Here is a 16,193-nt window from a genome sequence, read left to right on the forward strand (position 1 = left end):
TCTGTAAGATACACTGACATGAGTGCTGCCATCTGGCAGCAGAAAGGTATGAACAAAGAATTTCCAGATTTGTAATTAGACGGACCACTATAGTTCACCAGCAATTTTTATAAAATAGAAGCATATGCAACCTTTTCAGGTATGGACCTTTAACGGTATACAATGCAGTAAATGGATATTCAGATTATGGGTACAGCTGCTGGTCTGCACACAGTGCAGTGAATGGAATAACGTGTCTGTTAGAGGCAATTTTCCAGCACTGTGGAGGCTGGGGTCAGTACAGTAGGCTTTAACACATGTTAAACGGATAGGGTTCGTTGGTGGTGGTGGTGTGGTAACTGATGCTACAAACAGCTAGTAAATCTCCAGCTACTTCCCTCCTAATGAAACTGAGCCACAATAACTGTTATGCTCCCAGAACATCTCACTGCTTGGAGAAGTGGGGATGAGATATCACAGCTTTAGTTTCCTGAAAACAGTTGCAGGTAAGTAAATTGACAGGTGATGTGAAGGCACAAACACACACAAATAGTGAAATAATCCTCCCAGGGAAGAGTAAATCCTTTTGCCAAGAGATAAAAAAACCAAAACAAACCATGGTTCAAATGCTAGCGACAATGTCAAGGAGGATAAGTGTGTGAGTGATGGACTCTGGGACAGGGTTTGAATCCCTACTCAGCCACAGAAACCCATGGGTAACCTTGGGCAAGTCACACTCTCTTGAAAAGACAAATATTTTTCAGTGTTGTTGTTGTTGTCTGTCTTCAAGTCGTTTCTGACTTATGGTGACCCTATCACAGGGGTTTCTTGGTAAGTTTCTTCAGAGGGGAATTATGGCTGAGAGAGTGTGACTTGCCCAAGGTGACCCAGTGGGTTTACATGACCAAGCTGGGATTTGAACCTTGGTCTCCAAAGTCAAAGCCCAATGTTCAAACCATTACACCACTTACACTTTGATTAAAGGCAACAAGAGCCACTGGCCCATTCCATATGGAACAAATATTTCCACCCTGAGTTCCATTTTATTAATAAAGTACAGTACTGCCAGACATGATGCTTTTTTCAATGACTTTATTTTGCTAAAATCTCCCCTGCTCCACCAAAGCTTTATCAAGTCAGTGTACCAGATTGAATCTGATCCAATATATAATGAATATCATATCTTGAGTCATAATGGTTATAACACAAAGAGCACTTTTCAAGTTAGCATGCAGACATTTTTCTGTGTATCCAAAGTGGCATGAGATAACAGGACTAGAAAAATGATTGGCTATAAGTCTCATTGTTTCACTCCCTGCAATGGGGACCAATCCTCTGTATCCCTACAGAGGACTTTTTGAGCCTCACTGTGTGTGGGCAGAAACTGTATAAGGAGGTGGGGATGTGCACACAAGTTCACGCCAGCCATCTCCACCTTTGATCTTCATGTGTTCCACGTCAAGGGCCATAGATATGGACCAAGATTTCCAGTGAATTCAGCTGAAGGCACTTACAATCTCCCTTCAGATTTGAGTAAATGAAGGGGGGGGGGATGGTGCAGATGGCAGCAATATGTTCAGCCACCCCCACAACATATTTTGTACCTTCCTTTGTTCAGGGTTGAACACATGAATAGGCTGATATATTGAGTCACTCTTGCCCAAAAACCAGCAATACTGATTGTGTAACATACACAGAACTGAAGAAGGCCATCCATGGAAAAAGGAATAATTCTGTAAGACAAATATAGTCCACTGAAGCAAAAAAAAATTTGCAGCATATAAAGGGGAGTTTAAGCATGAAACCTATTTAAAAGTGTGCATACACCTGCGCAGCCTGCAAAAACTGAGGTGCTAAATTTAACATGGCTGTGCCTTAGTCCAAATCATGTGTTCCCCACCCCAGTGTCCCGTTGTTTTTCCTACAGCAAACATGATTTTGGTTGGAAAATATTTTTAATTTGACAGGCAAAGATTAGATAATTGTTATTCTGCAGAATTGATTGAAATGGGTAATGTCCAATTTGTACCTTTTGATGCCACAAGAGGACACTCTAGGCCTCTCTAGGCTGAGCAAAAAGCTGCATGGATGCTCCTGTCATTTACACAGGCAGAACAATGCTCCCTAGGTCATATAAGCCAATGCCAGCCTTTTGTGAAAAGCAGACCCACATCTTGGAACATTTTCCTTCCTATGGAATGAAGCACACAAAACTGATGCAAAGCTTAGTGTTTTGCTGCTTTGCTTTTTCTGGCAGACCAGCCAATGAGCAGCAGCACAGACAAAATACACATGTTGTACAATGTACCTGTCCATAGCATTAAAGCAGATTTTAAGCAGTATGGCAGATCTCTGGTACCAGGAAGGAAAAACAGGAAGTTATTTCTGTTGTATTATCATCTCTTAGCAATAGCCACTAAGTGAACAAGTCATCTGGGACCATTTCACACCACACAGTTATGACACTATGATTCCACTAACTGCCATGGTAACATCCTATGAAATCCTGGGACCAGACGTTTAGGGAGGGGAACTGGGAATCCTCAGCCAGAGAGCTCATCTGGAACCTCTGATCAGACTACAAATCATAGGAAGATTCCATAGCATGTAGCCATGGTAGCTAAAGTGGGAAAATAGCACTACAATTGTGTAGTCTGTAAAATCCCCTGATGTTAAGTTCCTAGAAGCAGCAACTTTAGTCACTGGTAAGTACAGTGGACTTTTGTTATCAGCACTGCCAGTGGAAAAATGACAAAATCAAGGTTTTCTCTTTGGAATACACACACATATATATATATTCAAGCCGTAGATGGTAGAATCCATGGATAAAGAATCAGTAGATGCAGAGGGCCAACTATAACTACTCTTTCTCAACTTCAAATGTTAGAAAATATTTTGCAATAGCAAGACATACAGGCTTAGAGAGTATCTATTTGTCCCAAGAGCACCATGTGGAGTTTAAAATTCACTATGGATAGAGGATTTGTTAATTTAATGTCTTCTTATGGAGAAGACTAATATTTAGTCCATATTACTTCTACAAATGGAATAATCTCTGAGTACAGTGAGAAGGAGGCAGCAAAATCTGTAAGCTTTTCTCCTATAGGAGCTACACTGATGAAGAGTACAACCAAACTGCTAATATTTGCCATACTTGGAGTCTTGTTCTCACAAGCTGTTATTCCAAGATGAACAACTAATGCAAGTACTTTGTTTCACTGTCTGTTTATACAATAATTGATTTAATCTAAGTAAGAAAAGAGCCCCTAATAATCAGAAGCTCTTCCTAAAACCCGCTTCTTCATTTTGCATGATCATCTGAAGGATTATATGGAATTCAGATTTGGAGACATGACAGTTAAAGTGATGTCAAACTGCTTTATTTCTGTAGTGTGGCATGTCTCTAAGTCACCATTCAGACATAGGCCAAATGCGCCGTGCTGGTGCTGATACTAGGGTTAGGGACCACGTACCAACCGCACGGCCCCTAAGCCTAGACCGTGGCAGTGCTGACATCACAGCTGCCTCCCATCCACACAGGGGTCACCATGATGCTGCCGCCCAGCATCTACACTGCCACACCCAGAAGATACATCATAAGGGTTGTGATGCAGTCCTTATGATGTCTCAGGAAGGAGTTGCATTTTGCAGCTCCTTCCTAGAGCGTATCGTTGGCACAGCCACTACAAGGCCACACCAATAATCCTGAGGAGAAAGGGGCTGTCCCTTTCTCTTCATGGTTGTCTGGGTGTCTGGGGGCATGAAGCCCCAAGGAAACCCCTTTTCTGGGCCATGGAGAAGCAGCTCCTTCCTAGAGCGTATCGTTGGCACAGCCACTACAAGGCCACGCCAACGATCCTGAGGAGAAAGGGGCTGTCCCTTTCTCTTCATGGTTGTCTGGGTGTCTGGGGGCATGAAACCCCAAGGACACCCCTTTTCCGGGCCACGGAGAAGCGGCATTTTCATGCTTCTCTGTGGCCTGGAAAAACGCCAGATTGGGGTCACAGGGCTGCCGGTGAGGCTGCCCTGGCCCCAATCCAGTGCGAAAAAGGGTGGCTGCAGACCTCCCCTTTGGAGCTAATCTCTACAACCCCATAGTTCTGTGTGCAGACCAGCAGCTCTACCAATATAATTTCAAGCTATGCAGGCATGTAGTTATTGGGGGGGGGGGGGGGTGAGCACAAAGTGAGTGCATTGCTCCCATTATGAATTCTGCTGTCCCGTGCAATTTCAGTCCCCAAATTTCTAACACTGCAATAATTTAAAACTTCAGTGGAAAAGCAAGAAACACAGTTTAGGTATCCAAAGAAAGGGGCAGGTAAAGTGACCAAAGGAATGCAAACACAGAAAATATAATTGTTCTAGATGTAAATGATATTCATAGTGTCAATCTGGAATGCTAGAAATTTGAGGACTGAAGGAAAATTTCATGGGGGTCAGAATTCTTAATAGGGACCTCATTTTGCTCTGTCCCATCCCCACAGGTAAATCCCTGAAATTATGAAAATTGCTTTATCCAAAGCAAATTTCTCACTGAAATTCAGGTTGAGGTTTGAATTGGGGCATTTTTAAAAATAATAAGGGGCGAAGCACTGGCTTGGGGGTGCTGGGTGGGGCATGACATTTAGATAGCAGCGTTGCTGCTCTCTGGCAGTAAGGTGTTCATACACTGCATGACACGGGAGGTCAGAAAAACCACAGCAGTGGAGGAAATGCTGCCTTTTTACCAGCACAAAAAGGAGCAGCAGTTTGCCACTTCTTTTTGTGCTGGAAAAAAGCCGGATTGGGATTGCAGCGTGAGGTTGCCACGGCCCTGATCTGGTGCTCAAAGAGGTGGAGACAAGCCGCCCCTATACAGCCGTCTGTTTAGGCCCTAAGTTTGGTTTTTTTTAATAAGTTGCATTGAAAAGAAAAGAAGAGATGGAAGATGGGGAGGGGGGAGATTCTGGGCTGACTGTGTGACAAGCTATGAAGAAATCTTGGAACCAAACTAGAACCAAAATATGAAAAATGTGTGGTATTTAACTGTAATCCTACAGAGGACAAAAAATACTTTCTGTTGCATAACACCAGGTAATCAATCTTGTGCTATAAACTGAAACAAAGATAGAAACTAATTTGTGAGAAGCAGCATGCCAAATAAATAAATAAATAAATAAATAAGCAAACATAAACAAAGAAATATAATAAATGAATAGATACCCTCTTGCTAAATTATAGGGCCAATAGTCTATCTTTTTTCCAATAACAAATAATATATTAAATCAAATCAGATTCACCACTAAGGCAGTCCTATCCTGATAAGCAACTTTATGGCATTAACCAAACAATATATTACTGTACAGCAATGGGAAGCACTGCCATTTTCAGATCACTCATTTAAAAAAAGAAGGGGAGAAAGGAAGGAAGGGAAAGTCCTCCAGAACGTCCAACCAGATCTTACTATTGTTCATGAAATAAAAATTTTGTGATGGGATCTGGTACTGGAAGCGTACGCATCAGGTGCAGGCGGTATTTCCCAAGTATCCTCCTTACTGCTATACGGCACAAAGACAACAAACTTCTGGGGCAGCCTGCAAGAAAGCATAAAGACAATGAGAAAGCAGAAGGAAAAAAAAAAACCTCCCAAACACCTACAAATAATGCTAATGTTTTGTCAAAGACAGTGGAGGTACTTTTCAAAAATTTGTAAACTTTCACAGAACAGAGTTTGGAAATATTATTGAAATTTATTTATTTATTATTTTGATTTTGATTTTACTGATCTACAGCTATCATTGTGGATGGATAGGGAACACTTTCATTTTACACACTAGTTAACAGAGAGAAAAAACTTGATTCTGATGTATCTAGGTCCTATGGATCAGAGCTTGGCAACTGCAAACTTCAGAGGATCTCAAGCCCTCATCCTATTTTCTTTCTCCATGGGCCACTCTTGTCTGGTTTTCAAAAACGACTAATTTGAGCTTAAATGAAGTGTGTGTGTAATGGCATTTGCAATGATCATGGAAAGAACAGCCTTCTCTGTTGTGGCACTTCAGTTATGGAACTTCCTTCCCTTGGAAGCCCAAAGGCACCAACATTGCTAATATTCCAATGCCCAGGGAAAATGTATTTGTTCACTAAAGCTTTGGGGGCCTACCTGGTTTTCTCAAATCCTTGTGTGTACGTGGGTTTAAATTGTTTTAAACTAGTTTAACCGGTTTTAAGCTATCTCTGAACTTCTTAAATTGCTTAATATGTTTTTAGCCTTTTAAAATTAATTTTATTATTTACACAGTTTTAAATGTATTAGATTGGTTTTATTATATGCCACCCCGAGATCTCTAGGTAGAGGGCAGGTCAAAAATATTTTAATAAATAAATATTAATTATTATATCACAGGTTGAAAAACAGGATTCCTGGCTGCTGGGGAACTTCATCAGGAAGAAAATAGATGAGATGGACTCTTGTGCAATTTTCTCCCCACATTGAAAACAGCCAAGGTGTTGCACAGGAAATTTTCTGCTAGAAAAACATGTGGGAATTTGAGCAAAGACTGTTTCCCTGCACCAAAATGCATGGTTTTTGTTTTTTTTTACTGTGCAAATAATCCTCTGCAACATTTTGGGTCATTCGAATATAGGGTAAATACTACAAAAGAATGATTGTTCTCTTCAGGGGTGGGGAGATAACTAAACGTAATTATTCATCCCTATGTGCTGCCCATTTCACACTCCTGCTTATTCATGATTGTGTCAAAGGAAGTGCCACTGTGTACATGAACCCTACCTCCAAGCATAGTGAGCACATAAATGCAACCTATATTATCCTTCTCACAGAGCAGTTAGCTCCTATTCTATGATAAACTACTTTCCTCTGCTTCAGCTACATTCTCCAGGGACTTTTATAAAATTCCTTATTTTTGCAAGTAATGTTTAGCTCTACAAAAGTGATAGGAACAGCCAAGCCGCTGGAGGTGGGGTCAGGAAGGCAAGGGAGAGTGCATACTTTTGTAGCTACAAAAAAAGGGGGGACAGCCTCATCAATTCTCTTTTGCCAGCTGACATCAACATGTGAAAGATTTACTTGAATTGCTATTTCAGTCTTCATACATTTTCTAATAGAATAAATCATGTGGACTTCTGAGATGTTTTTAGTTGGACCTGCCTCACACGATGAATTCAGTGCAGGCTGCATTCTAACACATTTGCCAACATTTAGAAGAAGCATTTACATTCACTTTCTCATAAACAAATGAGTCTGCCCTGCTCAATAAAATCATTGACAAGACTGGATGAGGATGAATACATCTCAGTTCAGTCTGGATACTACAGAGGTGATTACAATGGGCAATCTGGGGGAGGAGTTCTTGACGATTTTCCTTTCTCAATGTCTTCTGTAAGGAACTGGTTTGCTTGTGCTGCATCCGTAGCTCTGAACGCCGTTTATCAATTTCATCCAATACTGCCCACTGCTGGAAGCACAGCCTGCCTGCTAAGGGATATGAATGGATATTCCTCTCATAGGCAATTTTGAAGCTCCTGTACACCTGCCAGTTTGTTCCTAACATCTAGTCTCACTTTTGTAGAGCTAAACAGATCTATTACTTATACAATTTGGTAGTTGTATTTACTGATTATGTGACAGAGTTTTTATGATTAAATTTGAAGGCTGCTGGGATTTTTTAGTAGAAGAATGGGATAAAAATTTAAATAAATTCAAAAAAATATTTTTTATTATTAGATTCAATTTTTGTAGGGAACATCTGCCCAGTAACTCCAATACAGTCCCAATAGGGGGTCATCAGTGTAACTCTTACAACATTTATCTAACAACATGGTTCATATGCCTTCCTCCCTGCTAGCTTTCTGAAAATGGGAATTGTGTTTTTGTTTCAGTTGGACTTTTCGAATGAGAAAAATATTCTTCCCCTTAAGCTCATATCTAATGATGTTACAGTGGACCCTTGCTAGGTTTGGTTCCTAGATCCCCCGTGTATAACAAAATCCGTGTATACTCAAGTCTCATTCAATATAATAACATAGCAAAATTATGTCCCTTATAAAAAATGGAAAATCAAGATTTGATATTTGAAATTTATACTTTTTTTGAACATTTTCAAAATGTGTATGCTTGAATCCATGTACAAAAAATCCGTGTTTAAGAAGGGCTGACTGTATTTAGTTTTCTGGTTAAATATTAGTAAATATTTACTAATTTCTGTCATTTAGTGCACGCGCGTGCACACACACACATGAACACTCCAATCAATTGGTAGCTCTCTTCTGATAGAATGAAATGTTAACACCCAATAAATTCTTTGTACTCACTCCTGGCTTCTTTGAACACCTGCATGGCTTCTGGGTTTATTTTTATCCTTCCTGCAGCTCCTTCACCCAGTGTTTCCCATTTCACCAGGTTGAGGTTGGCACCAAAGTCAATCAAGAGGCTGACAAAGGCCACATCACAGCCATGTCGCAAGACAGCATCCATCACACACACTGCAGAGCCCCTGGAGAAGCCTTGAATGTTTACGGGGCCGTAAGAGTTAAAATCTGGATTTGCTCCTGCTTGCAGAAGCAGCCTGAAGCAGGGCAGGTTGTGATAGGCTGCACTAATATACAGAGGGCACACCACCAAGGATGTAAGTGGTCGAGAAGATGGACTAGGGGTCCCAGAGGCCAAGTGATGATTGACATCCACATCAGCGCCATACCTGAGAAGAGAAAAATCATTTTGAAAGATTTTTTTTTAGTGGGAAGGTTGCTTAACAACCACAACATCCAATTCATATAGACATCCCCTCCAGATGTGATCTTTTTAAAATCTAAGGCTGCTTTGGCTGCATGTGGTTTCCTCTTTAGAATATCCTTAGAACTACTACAGGATAATAATAATAATAATAATAATAATAATAATAATAATTTGTTTTATTTATATACCGCTATTCCAAAGATCATAGCGGTGAACAGCAAGTAAGCTAATTAGCAAGTAAGGATAAAGTATGAGAATGGCTACAGAATAGTTAAGGCAAGAAATTATTATCTGCACCTGCTGTATTCTTATCCTGGACACAGAAAGACAGGAATATGGTTTATGAATTATGAGATCAGCCCAGAAATGGTTGAATCTGGGGAAGCTGCTGGCTAGATTCTCTCTGCTCATGACACATACCTTTCAGCTTTTTGGATCAGATGAAATCCTTAGGCTGTAGATAAGGGTTGCATGATCTGGTAAGAATGATGCAGTATGCTTATCTACACTGTCAGGTTTTAGTTTTGGCTGCTACACCAGCCCCTCATAACTTCACATTCAGACTGCAGTTGAAAGACTTTCCTCTCTTTGGAGATTATCACAAGGAGGATAAGGATGGAAGCAAAGCGGATTGCTCACATCCTTATGTCATCCTTATCATGTGAAAGATTATCACACATGTTGAACTTACATACACATAGATTTCCCCACCCTAGTGCTGAGACTACTAGTAGTCAACTAGCTTTATAACAGCTTTTAACAGAGAACTCTTATTAATCAAAGCAGGATCTCTGCCAAGACCCCAGAGATGAGCTAGTGAAATAGATTTCTTCTGTAATCTATGGGGAAAATGGAAAGCAAGTCTGGATGGAGCACTGGCTTCATAAACAGTGAATACTCTACATGCACTCTTCTGAGGTTTTAGGAATATAGGCCCTATACAGACAGGCCAAAATAAAGCTGCTTCAAGTCACTTTGGAGGTATGGTGTTTCAATGACACATGCATCCTAAGAGTCCAGAAGCCACACCAAAGCCATGCTCTGGTCCTAAGGACTAGAGTGCAGCTTTGGTGTAGCTTCCAGACTCTTAGGACGCATGCATCATTGAAACACCATACCTCCAAAGTGACTCGAAGCAGCTTTATTTTGGCCTGTCTGTATCAGGCCATTGTATTTAGAGAGCTGCCTAAAGTGTGGCCAAAAAGAATGGCTACCTCGATATCTTAAAAACAACAATGCCATATATGTTTGAAGAAACATATATTGTGTAGATCACCCTACACAGTCCACACCACAGTTATAAAAGACTTGATATCTAGGAGTTGACAAAATGCTCCAGTTTGTTTCTAGTACATTACCATGTTTGACAGAGGATTCTCTGCTGATATTGAATGGAAATAAACCATATTCAGACATTTAGATGCATACATTGAGGAAAGAGGATTGCATCTGCTATTGCTACTTACAACCACTGTACATTGAGCTGAAACTCTTCAAGAGTCTATGTGCATACCTTAGGTATTCAGGAAAGCTATCTCTGTGTGATACAGAAACTTGCAAAAGATATAAAACCTCTGCTCAGACCTTCTGCTCAAATGTGCTGGCATCAAGAGTGGAACCAAGGGGCCTTTTTCTTTTCTTCACTCCACATGTTTATTGAACATATGGAAACCCAAATGAATTGTGTCCTGTATTCAAACTTTGTTGCCATACCATATATAGTTAAGGCTTAAAGAACTGCAACAGCAACAAAATGTTTTGGGGGGGAAAGGAATCCAACCAAAATAGACCAGCAGCAGAGCACTTGGCTTTGCTGCAGCCAGGAAGGGGATTTTATGCTATGCAGAAATTTTTAAGATGTCTCCATGGAGTAATTAAATGAATCCGGAATATCTGTGTCATTCCATTCCAGTAGTCTGAGAACTCAAATTTTCTGTTTTCCTAATTATACTGTACATTTCCATCCCCTTCCAACTTTAATAAGTAAAAGGTAGTATTTTCGGCCAAACTCCTGGTAATGTCTATATAGGGCTTGCAACTTTTTACAGATATGGAAATAACAGTTTGGACGGACGCAAATAATTCTCCGTATATAAGAATGCCTGTAAGAAGGTAGTTCCCTGCAAATAATTCCATGCACATAGGGGCTGGCTAATGCAGAGTCTACATAAAATTGTGGGATGGGTCAAATCCAACAGGCGTGCTTATGAACATTTTGTCTTTTGGCTTTAATTTCCTGATTTCAGTTGAACTTTAGAACTGTCAAACATGCCTCTCAAGTTCAGAAAGCATTTTGGGCAGTAGACATAGAATCATAGAACATAAGCTGCCGGGACAAAAAAGACCCTTAGCCTTCTCTGTCAAGAGACCTCTAGTGCCACAACAAACTACAAGTCCCAGGATTTCATAGGTTGGAGCCATGACAGTTAAAGCAGTATCAAATTGCATTAATTTTGCAGTGTGGCAGCAGCCACAGAGACACTTGTGACAGACAACTTAGCCACCAATCCTGCTTGGAGTATTTCACAAACATTACTGCACCCTAGGTCTGCTTTATCACAGCTAACTGACCACTTTCTTGACCTTTGCATTAGAATGCCTTCTTGGGTTCAAACTGTAGTTTTGCCATCCTATCAAACTAACTGAAATGGTGTCATCATCTTCAACTCTGACAGACATTACATTCCAAACGTTGGAGAGTTACTATGCACATTCAGGACTAACATGACTAAAAGGATGCTTAATAGGCCATCCAGTAACTTTAACAATATTTTGTTAAAATTCTGGCCATTCAGCAACATTTTAGGCAAAATGAAAGCAGTATGAACACTCACAATAGATGCTGGAGCAAAGCTATACACGTACTGCAACACTTTCTTAAAAGCTTAAACAGCTCATCACTCTACAACTGCTATTTGACACTGGGGGAAATGAAGAAAACATTTAATATAGTTTCTGAAAGGTAGTGTTATTTTCTAGATGCAGCTTAATTATTGTCAGAATAAAGTACATTTGCCTTTGGGATAGAAATGCACATCAAAGGCATAGATACCTAAGTTTCACTAACGAAAAGGGAATGAGGACGTAGATAACTGATTAATAATCTTGTTATTCTAATACTGAGGTATTAAAAGTAAAAACGGTCCTGATACCCCCCCCCCCCCCACACACACACACAAAGGGGAGAAAACAATAAGGGAATTTTGTTTGGAGGACTGGTAGGCATTTCTATATACCCATCCAATTGTATATGCCCATCTGCCCCGTGGCCAGCTTCCTTTCCTGGTGCAGAGAGAGGCTGCTTGCCAGCTGTGGCAGTGGGGCTTTGAGCAGCACTACTCCAAATGGTGGTCCCTTGACAGGTACTGGTCAGTTAGCCCTCATCTACCAGTTTGTGGAGAGCTTCCAGGAGAGAGAGAAAACAATTGTAGCCAAAAGGAACAAATATGGGACTGATTCCTGGGTCACTGGGGAGGGGGGGATAACAGTTCCTCACATCAGATAACTTAAAAACCACTAACTATTACTTTATCCATACTGCAGAGATAATCCAGTTTGACACCACTTTAAGTATGATGGCTCAATGCTATGGAATTCTAGAAGTTGTAGTTTGTTGTGGCACCAGAACCCTCTGACAGAGAAGGTTCCCAGAATTCCACAGCACTGACCCATGGCAGTTAAAGTGGTGTCAAACTGGATTATTTCTGCAGTGTGGATGTAGCACTATAGAAAATGGGGTTGGGTCAGAGCCTTGGGAAGTTACTCTTTTCTACAATAATGATGATGAAAATTGTTTTTATTTTTATCCTACCTTTCTTCCAAAATTGGACTACAACTCCTAGAATCCTAGCCAGCAGAATCAGTGGCTAGTGACTGGAGTATTCCCAACCCACCCACCCACCCACCTTCTGCAAAGCCCCTTCCAAACTCAGGGTATGCTTGGTATGTTCTGGATTTCTCCTCCTCTTTATTCCTTCTTGTTCAACGCACTTGGCACTGAGTTACTACACTGATGCTGAGGCTATTTGCTAGGCAGCGGCTGCACACACACATACACACCTTGGTTGGTGCTGTAGCCAATAGGTTTGTTTAAGCAAAGCACACACAAAAAAAGGGCACTGGAAAGGGAAATGTGGATGGGACTGGTGCCTAAATGATAACAGTCATGAGACATTAGGGCTCCAGTGGAGCCAAGATATGCTTTACAGTCATGAGTTCAGAGGGAGAGAGCAAGAGAAGGAGGAGAGCTAAAAGCAAAGTGTATCTCACCAGAGCAGAAAAAAAGAAGTGATTCTACTGGCAGCCACTGTGATATGCTGGTGGGGTGCTATACTCTAGCTTAGCTACATACCCCTCCCTTTAGATGCCAATTCCCTGGAGAAATTCACTACATCTCAACCCCCGTTTCCTACCAATAAAATGAGAACAAGCTGTGAACATAAGAGATACAAGGGGGTGCAGTTCCTGGTCGTCACATTTAGAAGCAGGGCAGCAGTTATATCACCTTCAGGTAAGCCTTAAATTGCAAGACACATAGTGTCTGCAATATATCAATGAATGGCATTAACTGGTATTTTTAAAAATATTCTACAGACCAATTTAAACTCATTAATAACTGACTTTCAACATGGCTATCTGGTATTAGCATAGTCATCTTTAAAGGGCTTTCTACAACCAGAAAAGGTTGGCCAGGTTTCAGTTAATTTTAAACCTGATTTTTTTCCAAAGTCTGCATTTTAATATTGTTGGCCAAGTGTCCTTGCCAGCAGATGTATAAATCCATACATCATTACCTCATGCCAAATGCCTATAATTCTCCATAAATTCACATGGATTGCCAGTAGCTTCCTGCAGGAAATTTAGAGTGCATACTGAATTACCAAAAACAGGTGATACCGTGCATATTTCTCCAGCAGCAAATGCCAAAGGCAAACATATTATGAGCCAATCAAAAACAGAATCATTTGAATATCTTTTCCCACCCTCCCCGCTTCAGGCACTTCTGTCTCTTGATGGTTCTGGGCCAAATGAAATGAGACAGCATGGACTGTAACCAAATCCGCATAAATTAGAGGGGTGGGATGGAGGGAGCTTAAAATGCAAAGAGTGGTTCACTGCCCATAGTCCCTACCACTGCTCTTTTCAGTTTTCCCCCTTCTGATAAAATCCTGAGATTAATCTCTAGTGTCAGTGAGACACATTGAAAAGCACATAAATTGGGATTACCAGTTGGATTTATGCCCCAAAGTGGGACTTTGGGGTTAAAAATATCTCTAAAAAAGCAGTTCAGAGAGATAGCATGGGCAGGAGGAAGGAGTCAGAAACCCCTTACTGGTCATCCTATGGAAAGCAAAACAGGCCCTATTAATAGACACTCAGCAGCAATTTGATTCTGACATACAAGTCTATTGTTGTCATCATTGTGTCAGTTTTGGCTCTCAGAACTGAATGAATGGACAGTGTCTATTGTGACCCATTTCACACATTAGGCTTGTTAGATATATTTGTTGTCGTGTTGTGTATCTTCAAGTTGTTTCTGATTTATGGTGACCCTACAGTGATCCTACCATGGGGTTTTCTAGACAAGATTTGTTCAGAGAAGGTTTGCCATTGCCTTTGCATGAGGCTGAGAGCACGTGAGTTGCCCAATGGGTTTCATGGCTGAGCAGGAAATCAACTCTCATCTCCAGACCCCAACACTATGCCATGCTAGCTCTCTTTTAGATTCACACAACATATTTATACAGATGCATAGTCTACAAATAGGTACTTTAAAATGTTTGTTTGTAGGTCTATGCCCACTCCTCAACACGTATAGAGTCCATGCTCTACTCAGCTGGAATTATCAGTAAGCAAAGGGATCTTGTGCGAAATAAATTGCTGCGTAAGCTTTAGCAGACTTGGTCTACTTCCTCAGTTGAGATTAGCTATGGTTGCCTGTCAAATTCCTATGCACACCAGGTTTGTTGCTTTGTGGTGTCATGGGTAACTGGCTCCAACACACACCGGACAGCACTCAACCAAAGCTAAACACTTTCAAGTCTTATGGATTTCCATGGAAGCATTAAAGATACTTGCTTGAGTCCCTCCTACTTAAATTAAGCCTGCCTTTCCTAAAAATCAACTTGCAAGCTTAGATCTTCACAAGAGGCCCTGCTGTGACTCATTGCTGGCTGATATATGAAGAATAGGGCCTTTTTAGTGCTGGTCTCCAGTTCTGCCCTAGAAAGCCGGTCAGTTTCTTCTTTGACTACCTTCAGGACACTGTTACTTTGGGGTACTTTGGGGGGACAGTAAGTGATAACGTATTACGTTCAGGTTCTGCTGCTTCTTCTCTTTAAAATGTTGCCGATTAGTTCCTGTAATAGTGATACATATTTTTATGTCTGATTCATTGCTAGCTGCCTTTGGATGTAAAAGCCAGGTAAATTTATTTTCAAAAATAAAAATAAACTAAAAAAAATCAGACATAAAATGCTTACATTTGGCATGAGTGGGTGTAAAAGCTTGATCTGTGTTCTGATTTATAATAACTGTTTCATACATGCAAGCCATCATCTGATGTTGCAGTTAATGAAAAATTAATTCACACATCAACTTGTGCCTCAAAAAGGGAAGAGAGTCTTGAGCACTTTTTATATGGAAATATGACTCACTAAATGTTGTAAAGAACAAATGAAGGCTAGATGTTAGGAAGGATTCTGAATGCCTCCCACTCAAGACAAGACTTCTAAGGTCTTTTCATCTGGTGGTCACCTTTGTTTCTTTCCAGAACTGGGGAGACTTAACCTTTTTAAAACTAACTTGATGCCTGCTGGAGAATTCTCAGAGTTGGTGTCCAAAGAAATAATTTTTCCAAGCTTTGAATTTTCCCCACTGTACCTTTTTTTTATCGCCCTGCCACCTGTCCCTGGCAGACTTGAAACTCTTTCTATAGCAAACATATCATACTCACCTGATAGAGCATTGGCTCCTCCTAAACAAAGATGAAGGGAAATTAATCTCTACTACTTGCCTGATTAATTCTTTCAGGATGTCAGCTCTGCCCACACGGGCAGCATGATATACTGGGGTGCTGCGATGGTGACGACTCCCATTGGGATCAGCACCAGCTTCCAAAAGGATCCGAGCACATTCCAGATGCCCGTTCACCACAGCAACATAGAGAGCAGTTTGTCCTTTCACATCCACCAGGTCGATCTCTGCCCCTTTCCGAATCAGGAATTCCACGCAGTTTCCATGCCCTGCTGTGGCAGCAATCCGCAGTGGGGTACAAGGCAGCCAACCACAACACCACACAGACTTCTCATTGATGCGGCTGAAGAAAGACAAAGACAATTCAGCAGTTATCCATGAATGGCCCTTGCTTTCACTCTGGTCAACCTGCAGTCTTCTGAACTACAGTGGGGCATAAACTAAGGAGAAGGTTCGACTTTTCTAGCCCTTCATATTCAAACATCTTTCTGAAAGACATTGT

At 40.9% G+C, this 16,193-nt stretch overlaps 1 protein-coding gene across 2 annotated transcripts in view; it reads right to left on the bottom strand.

Moving 5' to 3' along the window:
• Positions 1 to 968: 968 nt before the first annotated feature.
• ASB1 (ankyrin repeat and SOCS box containing 1) overlaps positions 969 to 16,193 on the bottom strand; it is a 31,998-nt gene continuing 16,773 nt past the window's right edge. For both annotated transcript variants that reach the window (XM_089477827.1, XM_089477828.1), the window contains 3 exons: positions 15,732 to 16,034; positions 8,293 to 8,678; positions 969 to 5,552 (listed from right to left, as the gene is read on the bottom strand). In XM_089477827.1, coding sequence (XP_089333953.1) covers positions 5,422 to 5,552; positions 8,293 to 8,678; positions 15,732 to 16,034 — 820 coding nt within the window. In that variant the 3' untranslated portion in view covers positions 969 to 5,421. The remainder of the gene's footprint in view (positions 5,553 to 8,292; positions 8,679 to 15,731; positions 16,035 to 16,193) is intronic.

Source organism: Sceloporus occidentalis, unplaced genomic scaffold (genome assembly GCF_023333645.1).
Source record: "Sceloporus occidentalis isolate IW3139 unplaced genomic scaffold, rSceOcc1.0.p SCAF_12, whole genome shotgun sequence".
Classification (NCBI taxonomy): domain Eukaryota; kingdom Metazoa; phylum Chordata; class Lepidosauria; order Squamata; family Phrynosomatidae; genus Sceloporus; species Sceloporus occidentalis.